The sequence below is a fragment of the Pan paniscus genome, chromosome 8 (assembly GCF_029289425.2).
Source record: "Pan paniscus chromosome 8, NHGRI_mPanPan1-v2.0_pri, whole genome shotgun sequence".
NCBI lineage: Eukaryota > Metazoa > Chordata > Mammalia > Primates > Hominidae > Pan > Pan paniscus.
Window position 1 is genome coordinate 80323547 of NC_073257.2, and position 12099 is coordinate 80335645.

Consider the following 12099-nt stretch of genomic DNA (forward strand, 5'->3'; position numbering starts at 1 on the left):
AGTTTGAGACCAGCCTGGCCAACATGGGGAAACCCTGTTTCCACCAAAAAAAAAAAAAACAAAAAAAACAAAAAACTCAGCCGGGTGTGGTGGCATGCATCTGTAGTCCCAGCTACTCTGAAGGTTGAGGCAGGAGAATCACTTGAACCCAGGAGGCTGAGTTGCAGTGAGCTGAGATCACGCCACTGCATTCCAGCCTGAGCAACAGAGTGACACCTTATCTCAAAAAAAAAAAAAAAAAAAACAGAGAGAGAGAAAAAAAAACTTCAATGGGTCTACCAGTGTAGAAGATTAAAACTAAGTTCAACAACTACTTTTTGAGTGTTGGCAATTCAATATCAATCAAACACCTGTATTCAGTACCACCGTGGGCACTTTCATGAAGCCCAAAGAATTTTAAGATAAGATAAGAACCTACTCTTGGCTGGGCATGGTGGCTCATGCCTTTCAATCCCAGCACTTTGGGAGGCTGAGGCGGGCGGATCACGTGAGGCCAGAAGTTTGAGACCAGCCTGGCCAACATGGTGAAACCCCGTCTCTACTAAAAATACAAAACTTAGCTGAGTGTGGTGACAGGTGCCTGTAGTCCCAGCTACGCAGGAGCCTGAGGTAGGAGAATCACTTGAACCCAGGAGGCAGAGGTTGCAGTGAGCCAAGATCTTGCCACTGTACTCCAGCCTGGGCAACAGAGTGAGACTTCGTCTCAAAAAGAAAAAATCTACTCTTGAAAAAACTATGATCTATCTTGAGGCTCTTAATCTTAGAAACCTCAGAGCAGGAGGTATAGTGTACATTTTATTAGGATATCAGAGCCCAAAGCCAAGAACAATCTCTCAATCTTCACAAACCTTTTTCAGGTAAGGCTGAATGAGTGCCAGTAAAAGCAAGAGTCATTTCTGAAATATAACTAACTCAGAAACCTCCTTGGCTAAGGTTTATGTACCCCAAGTGAAACCCAGATTTATTTCAAGAGGAAGCAGTATCATTTATTTGTTGCTCTTGGGCAAGGCACAGTGGCTCCTGCCTGTAATCCCAGCACTTTGGGAGGCTAAGGCGGGCAGATTACCTGAGGTCAGGAGTTCAAGACCAGCCTAGCCAACATGATGAAACCCCATCTCTATCAAAAATACAAAAATTAGCCAGGCGTGGTGGCACATGCCTATAATTCCAGCTACCTGGGAGGCTGAAGCAGGAGAATTGCTTGAACCCAGGAGAATTGCTTGAACCCAGGAGGCAGAGGTTGCAGTGAGCCGAGATCGTGCCATTGCACTCCAGCCTGGGCAACAAGAGTGAAACTCAGTCTCAAAAAAAAAAAAAAAAAGTTTTTGCTCTTTTGCTGCCTTTCTGTAATATCCATCCTGTCCCTGTTGAGATCATCTTACTTAATATTGTCACATAACCTTATTGTATCACTCCTGAGTGTGCAAGAGACTGTGAAATTCTATAGGAAGCTTCTGATGAACATGTAGTTTCTCAGTAAAATAAATGCTCAGAATCTTTTACTTTCTTTTCTTTTAGAACCTCGATCCATGGCAGAGCCAGGTAAAGATGATTTCAACTTTAATTTATTAGTATATGAGTGATTTTATATATACAAGAATACATAATGAAGTTACACTGAGATGAATAAAAAGTGAAAAATAAAGTTTTAGGAAAAAAAGATCCAAATGGGCCGGGTGCAGTGGCTCATGTCTGTAATTCCAGCACTTTGCGAGGCCGAGGCGGGCGGATTACTTGAGATCAGAAGTTCAAGACCAGCCTGGCCAACATGACAAAATGAAACCCCATCTCTACTAAAAATATAAAAATTAGCCAGGCATAGTGGCGCACGTCTGTAATCCCAGCTACCTGGGAGGCTGAGGCAGGAGAATCACTTGAGCCTGGGAGGTGGAGGTTGCAGTGAGCCAAGATAGTGACACTACAGTCCAGCTGCACGACAGAACAAGAATCTGTCTCAAAAAAAAAAAACAAAAAAACAAAAAAAAAAACCATCCAAATGAACTATAGCTATTATTGTAGGAGGAAAGGAGGGGTGCATGTGCAAATCTGGAATATATATTTAATACCTCACATGAATGCAGCTGGTTCTTGGTTATTGAGAAGTGTTTCTTAGGAATATTTTTCCTCCATAAATGGCCGCCATTTGAGCCCTCTCAAAACTAGGCAAAGCAATTTTTATAATGCTAGGTCAATTTCATTTCCATAGCCTAGGTATCTCAAAACTTATGCATCATCAGGTTTTGAAGCTTGCAGAGATTCAATAAAATATCTGTGATGTTATTAGATTTGGTTGGGAGGATACTACGATGAGATGCAAGTGACAGTAGGCGAAGTTAGAAAATACAAGTCACTCACAAAACAGGGCATAAACATCTGAATGCCCTCTCTGTGACCACCTGGAAAAATCAGATTGTATTTGCAACCCTGTGACAGAAAGCTGGTTTGTGATCTCATTATTATAATTCTCTCTTCAGGCCGGGCATGGTGGTTCACGCCTGTAATCCCAGCACTTTGGGAGGCTGGGGCGAGTGGATCACCTGAGATTGGGAGTTCAGGACCAGCCTGGCCAACATACATACAACCCCATCTCTACTAAATTTACAAAAATTAGCCAGGATAGGGTTTTTAAGGGTTTTGGAGTGGGTTGAAGAGCGGAGATCACTGGTTGGTTAAAAAGTGCGGGGTGAAGTCACGGGACAGGGAGATGAAGAAGCCGGGTTCTCATGCTGATCTCGATCCTCTGTGGGGGTCTTCAAACTGGTTGCTGGAATTCATGGTCTGAAAAAAATGTCTTAAGAGATCCTTAAACAAAAGCCTTATGAGGCTGGGCACAGTGGCTCACACCTGTGATCCCAACACTTTGGTGGGAGGATTGCTTGAGCACACGAGTTAAAGACCAGCCTAGGCAATATAGTGAGACTCCCACCTCTACAAAAACTCAAAACTTAGCCAGGCATGGTGGTGCATGTCTGTGGTCCCAGCTACTCGGGAGGCTCAGGTGGGAGGATCACTCAAGCCTTGGAGGTGGCGGTTGCAGTGAGCCAAGATTATGCCTCTACACTCCAGCCTGGGCAACAGAGCAAGACCTTGTCTCAAAAAAAAAATAGAAGCCTTATGATTCTAATGTTACAAATCCTGTCTATAGCAGCTGGGTGCGGTGGCTCACGCCTGTAATCCCAGCACTTTGGGAGGCTGAGGCGGGTGGATCATGAGGTCAGGAGATCGAGACCATCCTGGCTAACACGGTGAAACCCCGTCTCTACTAAAAAGAATACAAAAAATTAGCCCAGCGTGGTGGCGGACGCCTGTAATCCCAGCTACTCGGGAGGCTGAGGCGAGAGAATGGTGTGAACCCGGGAGGCAGAGCTTGCAGTGAGCCAAGATCACGCCACTGCACTCCAGCCCAGGTGACAGAGTGAGACTCCATCTCAAAAATAAATAAATAAATAAAAAATAAAAGAAATCCTGTCTATAGCAACAACGGGGATGCAAATCAATTCTTAAACATTCTTATGATCCTAATGTCAGAAATCCTATCTATAGGAACAAGGGGATGCAAATGGTCAGGATCTACTGCTATGTGACTTTTAGTGACAAAGGAAGTGGGTCAAAGTGCAGCCTGATTAATGCTTAACTATATTTCTGTCCAGAACCTAGTATGCAATTCTTGTCAACCCTGTGGTTATGGTTTCAATATCACACTGACTGGAATTGTGTGTCTCAACTACCACTTAACAAGAATAGAGTTAGCTTGACTGGCTTAGACCAGTCATGATTTACCATCTGAGGCTGAGAGGAACCAGCTTTCTTCAGAACATATGACCACTCCAAGTAGAGTAGACAAAGCCAGGGTTCTATCAACAAGGAGGTAGGAGGATGAAGAGTTACTGAGTAGGTACTTGCCTTGGTCCACTGTGTGCTGCTGTAAACGAATACCTGAAACTGGGTGATTTTTAATAAAGAACAGGGATTTATTTCTTACAGTTCTGGAGGCTGGAAAGCCCAAGATCAAGGGGCCTGCATCTGGTGAGGGCCTTCATGCTGTGCCATTCCATGGCAGAAGGCAGAAGGGCAAGAGAGCAAGTGCGCAAGAGAAGGGAGGGAGAGAGTGGGCCACTCTTACTTTCATGACGAACCCACTCCCAAGATAACAACATGTATCCATTTATTAGGGCAGAGGCATCACGACCTAAACACCTCCCTTTAGGCTCCACATCCCAGCACTGAAGCATTGGGGATTGTTTCCAGCACATGAGCATTGGGGGACATGTTCAAATAGCAATACTCAATACTACCTGCCATGCCCCACTGGCCAGATTTCCTAGAAACAGTCTAGTTAATTCAATTCAATTATCATGAAGCACTGAGATGCCTGCCAAGTTTCTCCTAATGCAACTATTTCTTAATAATTTTGTTTTTAATGTCAGTTCAATGGAGTGATAACTGGAGGTTTATGCTACTGTCTTATACCTCCTCTTTATTAGCTGTCAAGGAATATCTAACTTTAATAATTTTGGACTGTAATCATGTGGTTCTACCTGGGAATCACCTCTGTAGTTATTCACAGAGAATCATCATTCACAGTGTATCAGAGTAATCCATAAGAATTACCACAGTAATACAAAAGTAGAAATGCATTTCACTCTTCTTTCACACAGAATTTCAAGTTACTCTATCAGCTCATTACTACTAGTAAAGCAAAATATTTATTTGCTGTCCAATTTTAAATTGTGGTCCTTGTTTAAAATAATCTCAATGCAAAAGTTCCCCAAGGAAATAGTGAGAGATCTAGGCTTAGAAAATGTTTTATTAGTCCTTTAATTTCACAGAAACTTCCTTTTCCTTTGACTCCTAATTTGTTTTTGTGATTTTTTAAGTTTATTGTTATACATTTCTATTTTTGCCATCTGTACTGATGACATAAAAATAGAAGATTATCTGAGAATCCATATTTTTACAAAATCCCCTTGTCAGGCCGGGCATGGGGGCTCACGCCTGTAATCCCAGGACTCTGGGAGGCCAAGGCGGGCAGATCACCTGAGGTCAGGAGTTTGAGACCAGTCTGCCAACATGGCAAAACCCCATCTCTACTAAAAATACAAAAATTAGCCGGGCTTGGTGGCACATGCCTGTAGTCCCAGCTACTCGGGAGGCTGAGGTAGGAGAATCACTTGAACCTGGGAGGTGGAGGTTGCAGTGAGCCGAGATCTTGCCACTGCGCTCCAGCCTGGGCAACAGAGCGAGACTCCACCTAAAAAAACAAAAAAATCCCCTTGTCAGTACTTGGCCTGTCTGCATGGAGTTATTGTTTCTACATTCTTTGACTCATTTTGCCTACTAATCAGTCAATTCAATCAAATAATTGTTTTCAAAGAATTAATATAGCCAGCTTTTTATATTGACTTTGTAGAATCATCATCTGATACCAGTAAATTCTATAATTCTGTTTTCATAATGAAGTCAGTAACCATTCTGTTTCACTGGCATATAGAGGAGATTTGCACCTTGGTCATTGCTGAGGTGTTTGCAGAAGATTCTGGGTGCTTCACATGTACTGCAAGCAACAAATACGGCACAGTGTCAAGCATTGCACAGCTGCACGTGAGAGGTAAGGACCCTTTAATGCTAGAACAGTTTAGCCTATGACTTTGAGTGTGAATATGCAGATTTTGTGTGACCATTCCTTACTGTTTTTCATACAAAGCTGGCTTGGCTCTTCTAAAAAGATTTGAATTATTGAGGAAAATGTTCTTGAACAGTGTCCAATTTTCAACTTCTTATTGCGCTTACAGCCACCACCCCAGTTAACCTGCTGTCATCATTATATTTCCTAAGAGAACATCTCAATACATTTCTAAATTTCTTTCCAAAAGGGTACTTAGATTTTAAATTTAGTTTTTTATTTTTAATTTATTTTTTTCCTGTATCCTTACCATTCTTTAATGCCCCGATGATGATCTGTTTTTGACAAGCATTTTCCCATTCATACATTCCTCTGGTGTGAACACTTTCCCATTTGTGCACATGCCCCAATTCAGGCTTACAGTGGCTGACAGCTCAGGTCCTGTGATTGTCCTTTCAGGAAATGAGGACCTCAGCAACAACGGGTCTCTTCACTCAGCCAACTCCACCACCAACCTGGCAGCTATTGAGCCACAGCCCTCCCCACCCCACTCAGAGCCTCCATCTGTGGAACAACCCCCCAAACCCAAACTCGAGGGGGTTCTGGTGAACCACAATGAGCCCCGGTCCAGCTCCAGGATTGGGCTTCGTGTGCACTTCAACCTGCCTGAAGATGACAAAGGAAGTGAAGCATCCTCTGAGGCTGGTGTGGTGACCACCGGACAGACCAGGCCCGATTCTTTCCAGGAGAGGTTCAACGGACAGGCAACAAAAACCCCAGAGCCTTCTTCCCCCATGAAAGAGCCCCCTCCAGTTCTGGCCAAACCCAAACTGTAAGTAAAAAGTAGGATGAATAACCAGAAGCTTCTGTGATCTTTTCTTGAATCTGATCTCCTTAAAAGTAATGGAACTCAGCTAGGCACAGTTGCTCACACCTATAATCCCAGCACTTTGGGAGGCTGAGGCAGGAGGATCGCTTGAGCCCAGGAATTCGAGACCAGCCTGGGAAAAATAGTGAGACCTCTGTCTCTAAAAGAAAAATTTTTAAGTAAAAAAATTAGCAGGCGTGGTGGTGCACACCTATAGTCCTAGCTACGTGGGAGACAGAGGCAGGAGGATCACTTGAGCCTAGGAGTTTCAGGCTGCAGTGAGCTGTGATCGTGCCACTGTACCCCAGCCTGGGTGACAGAGCAAGACTTGTCCAGGAAAAAAAAAGATGGAACCAAAAAGGGGAATTCCCAAATGAGAAAATACACATTAAATGTTTTGCCAAATATACATCCTTACATCAATAGAAGCATACTATCACTATTATCCTTAATTAATAATCTACCTCCAAGCAATGTTGCACTTAAACTAATTCAGAAACATTTGTCTGACATTCTGACATTAGAGGCCCCAGGTAAAGTACTTCTGTGCTTCTCTTATAAAGACTTTTTTGTGTCTAATCTTCTTTACAGTCTCTAATTTCATCCTTATATTTCCCATTTCTGCTTCAACTTAAGCTTCTGTAGTCATTATGGAAAAGCTATTTAGTATTTTTTAGATAGTTCCTAGCTGCTGCTGGATGAATATAATAGGATGAGTAAGTGGTCATGATTTTCTGACTCAACTCAGGAGCCTACTGTGGTTGTTGTCCTGACTCTCTAGAAAGCCATGTTGCAATGTTTAAAATGTCTATCCATAACAAAGCAAATACAGGGCATGATATTGCTATTATTTCCTGTTTCATCCACACATCAAAATGATAAAAAATTGTTTCTAATTACAAAAACCTTTAAATGTCAACATCAAACTCTACAGTCCCAGTGCACCCACTGTGTGTTGCTCATCACCATGAGATGTTCACTAGAAGCCATTCGTGTTTAGTTTTATATTCTGCTCACCACTATATAAGGCAAAATTCTGGACATAAGATTCAATGTTGTGAAACATGCCTCTAAGCAAGTCACATCCAGAAATGTCAGTCCCCTCAAAGTCCTGTCAGTCACAGGAAACAGGAATCCACTTAAAGTAAAAAGAGGGGAAGAGGTTATTGCAGGGATATAGGCAGAAATGGGTAAACCAAACACAACCAAACCCTGCAGGAGAAGAACTAGAGAGGCGGGAGCTGGGCCTCTTCACCTGTCACTCAGGATCACAGGTCAGTCCAGCCTCTGTCTGATGGAGCTTGCGCGGCTGGTTCGCCCTCTGTCTACGTGAGCATCTCCTTGTTTCCTCTTTACTTATCTGATCCATTCTTCTCTCTTTGAAGACCCATCAACTCATAAGTGGCCCATCATGGCCATGTCCCCATTCCACATCATGATCTGTGTCAAGTACCACTGTTAACTAAATCAGTCTCAGCCCCTCAACTCCCAATTCTAATTGGTCCAGGCTGGTCAGGTGACCTCCTGCCCCCTCCCCAGTACACTCAACTATTAGAGGATTTACCTTTGGAAGAAACTGGGTGGGAGAAGTTCTCAGAGAAGGGAGTTACAGGGAACAGGTAACCCCAAACAACCTCCTGGGGAATTGCCTCCTTTGTAGGACTGTCTCTCCCCCAGTAACAGTTTTAGGGGCCGTTACATATGATGATGGAAAAAAAATTCTGCCAAAATATTTAAAGAGGTTTATTCTAAGTCAATATGAGTGACTGCGGCCCAGGGAAATACAGTCTCCAGAGGTCCTAAGAAAGTGCACCCAAGGCAGTCAGGTTGCAGTTTGGTTTTATGCGTTTCAGGAAGACAAGAATTGCAGGTAAAATCATAAATCAATACAAGAAGACAAACATTGGTTTGGCCCAAAAAGGCAGAACATCTCAAAGCAGGGACTTACCAGTCATAGGTGGGGCTGGGGATTCTATGGCTGGCAATTGAAAGAGTTAAGTTTTGTCTGAAAACTTGGAGTCAGTAGAAAGGATTGTTCAAGTTAAAATAAGGGAATCCGCTGTTTGTCATGTGATGCCATGCCAGAGTCGGGATGAAAAGAAAACCACCATACACGGGGTCAAAAAGGCCTGTTTCAAATTAGCCAGGTGTGGTGGCGCGTGCCTTTAATCCCAGCTACTCAGGAGGCTGAGGTGGGAGAATTGCTTGAACCCAGGCGCAGAGGTTGCAGTGAACCAAGATCGCGCCACTGCACTCTAGCGTGGGCGACAGAATGAGATTATTTCTTTAAAAAAAAAAAAAAAAAAGACCTGTTTCATGAGATTTTATGGCTTGTAGAAGTGACTTTCCGGCCAGGCATGGTGGCTCATGCCTATAATCCCAGCACTTTGGGAGGCCAAGGCGGGCGGACCACGAGTTCAGGAGATCGAGACCATCCTGGTTAACACGGTGAAACTCCGTCTCTACTAAAAAAAATACAAAATAGAAATTAGCCAGGTGTTGTTGCGGGCGCCTGTAGTCCCAGCTACTTGGGAGGCTGAAGCAGGAGAATGGCGTGAACCCAGGAGGCGGAGCTTGCAGTGAGCCAAGATCGCGTCACTGCACTCCGGCCTGGGCAACAGAATGAGATTCCGTCTCAAATTTAAAAAAAAAAAAAAAAAAAAAAAAGAAGTGACTTCTCTCTCTAGGCCCCTTAGAATAGGATTTGAGCATGGAAAAAGGTCAGAGTTCAGTCCTCAGGTACGTCCGTTAGGATTAAGTTGAGCTTCACTTTGCAGACAACCCAAACTAACAGGGTTTAAATACTTGAGGGTTTATTTTCTCTCACATAAAGTAGACAGGGAGTCTGGGGCTGTGATGTGGGTTCCATGGTCATTAAGAATCCAGTCTCCTTCTGTCTTTCTGCTCTGCCATCCCAAACACTGGCTTCTTCTCCAGGTCCCCTCATGGTCCAAGACGGCTGATGGTGGTCAAGTCACCACATCTACAGTTTAGGCAGTCAGAAGGGACAATAGGCAGAAGTCATATTCTTTTTTTTTTTTTTTCTCCGAGATGGAGTCTTGCTCTGTCGCCCAGGCTGGAGTGCAGTGGCGTGATCTCAGCTCACTGCAACCTCTGCCTCCCGGGTTCAAGCAATTCTCCTGCCTCAGCCTCCCGAGTACCTGTGATTACAGGTGCACACCACCATGCCTGGGTAATTTTTGTATTTTTAGCAAAGAAGGAGTTTCACCATGTTGGCAAGGCTGGTCTCAAATGCCTGACCCTGTGATCTACCCACCTTGGCCTCCCAAAGTGCTGGGATTACAGGTGTGAGCCACCCACCGCACCCAGACAAAAGTCACACTCTTGATGTTAGAATCCCTTCTAAGGAGACTTCTTAGAGGTTTCAACCAAAATCTGCTTCTGCCTCTTTGGCCAGAATTTAGGCAGATGGGACACTAGTTGCAAAGGAGGCTGGAAGTACAGTCTCTAGCTGCACATATTGCCACCATGAACAAAATCGGGTTCTTTTACAAGGGGGGAATCAAGTAGACAGCAGTGCCTGCCACATGAGACTTCCAATTAATATAAGACGTCTTTCTACTAAATCATGTAGTGACACCCTCTAAAAACATAGTTCTCAGCACTATATAATTCTTTAATATTCTTTGCCTTCCTTTTCTCTTGTGTATATGTATATGTTTACATTAGTATAGATATGAATATATATATTCACACCACATACACATACACCACACCCTTTGTAAATCTACATGCCTACAACCTTTTCTTACTAGTTTTAACCTCATTAGTTTAACCTCACAACTTTGCATTAAAATATATTGACTCAGTCTTCTCAAGGATACAATTTTCTGCTTGTTCCTTCAATTTGCTATTCATATGGAAAATAGAGATAATGTAGATCTTAAAATTGCTACAGAAAGGGAAGCTGTCATTTTTAAACCTTGTATCATCAAAGCCTGACTTTGAAATTTCAGATTGAATATTAAGCTGTCTAGAGCAGTGATTCCTCACCCTGGCTACACTCTAGAATAAAATGTGGAGCTTTTAAAAAACATTTATGCCCTCCAACTCAATTGAATCAGAATCTCTCCACAGATTATTTTAATGTGCAGCCAGTTTGGAAATCACTGGTCTAGAGTTAGAGAAATAACCCCGGCCGGGCACAGTGGCTCAAGCCTGTAATCCCAGCACTTTAGGAGGCCAAGGCAGTTGGATCACTTGAGGTCAGGAGTTCTAGACTACCCTGGCCAACATGGTGAAACCCCGTCTCTACTAAAAATACAAAAATTAGCCAGGCATGGTGGTGCATGCCTGTCATCCCAGCTACTTAGGAGGCTGAGGCAGGAGAATCGTTTGAATCTAGGAGGCAGAGGTTGCAGTGAGCTGAGATCATGCCACTGCACTCCAGCCTGGGTAACAGAGCAAGACTCTGTCAAAAAAAAAAAAAAAAAGAAAGAAAGAAAGAAAAAAGAAATAAAAAGAAATAACCCTGAGAGTTGCTACTATTCCCCACTCCCTACCACCCACCCTCTATACCCAGGAAAACACAATAATTAACATTTAAAAGTGAGATAATGTCAGACAAAAGTCAGAATATACTAGGAAAGCCTATGCTTTGGGGCCAAATGTTTCTTTAGGGCAGCAGTTCTCAGTCCTGGATGACTGTGAGAATCACCTGGGGCTTTGTGGTTGGCAGACCCGCTGTATCAGCATCACCTGGAAGCTTGGTTGGAATGCAGACTCCCAGGCCCCACCCCACACCTGCCGAATGAGAAACTCTGGGGATGGGGGCCAGAAACCTGTGTTTTAACAGGCCCTCCAGAGGATTCTGAGGCCCAGTAAAGTTTGAGAATGACTGACCTACATTTGAAAAGATAATAATAACTCTGTCTGAATTCCATCCCAGGTAAATTAACTCTGAGCAGGTGCCTAAAGCAGCAAGGTTCATTTGTCTTTTACAGTCTCCAGGTGATTCAAATGTGCAACCAGCACAGTGACTACTGCTAAAACCATAGCAGATTTACTCAGAACTAGTTTTCCAAGTCAGTGATGCACTGGCAAATGTTTAATGACTGACAGGGGTGAGAAAGCCCTGATTTTTAGCATTTGCACCAATTTCAAGCTACTAAGAGAAAGTCATCGAATGGGTAGTTGAGATGTGCACTACCTGTTCTTCAAAGCCAGTGAACTGGCTCCAGCACACACTGCCAGAAATTGTCGTTGCCAAAACTGCTTTCAAAAGTACTTGATACAGTATCTCAAGTTTGTTGTCTGGCATTTTATCTTAAGAATTCAAAATCCTTAATAATTTCTTTTATATTCCTTATAATGCAGAGTCTTTGTGTCCCAAAAGCAACACATATTTCCAAAGAACATAAAACCAGCCAGGCGCTTGCCTGTAATTCTAGCACTTTTGGAGGCCAAGGCGGGCAAATTGCTTGAGCTCAGGAGTTTGAGACCAGCCTGGGCAACATGACGAGACCCCCAACTCTACAAAAAATATAAAAAATTGCTGGGTGTGGAGGCATGCACCTGTGGTCCCAGCTACTTGGGAGGCTAAGGCAGAAGGATCACTTGAACTCAGGAGGTTGGGGCTACAGTGAGC

General features: G+C 43.4%; 1 protein-coding gene across 2 annotated transcripts in view; it reads left to right on the plus strand.

Moving 5' to 3' along the window:
• Positions 1-12099, plus strand: part of MYPN (myopalladin) — a 105216-nt gene that overhangs the window by 53469 nt on the left and 39648 nt on the right. For both annotated transcript variants that reach the window (XM_057298911.1, XM_024930531.4), the window contains exons 7-9: positions 1519-1542; positions 5492-5608; positions 6083-6455. In XM_057298911.1, the coding sequence (XP_057154894.1) occupies positions 1519-1542; positions 5492-5608; positions 6083-6455 (514 nt within the window). The remainder of the gene's footprint in view (positions 1-1518; positions 1543-5491; positions 5609-6082; positions 6456-12099) is intronic.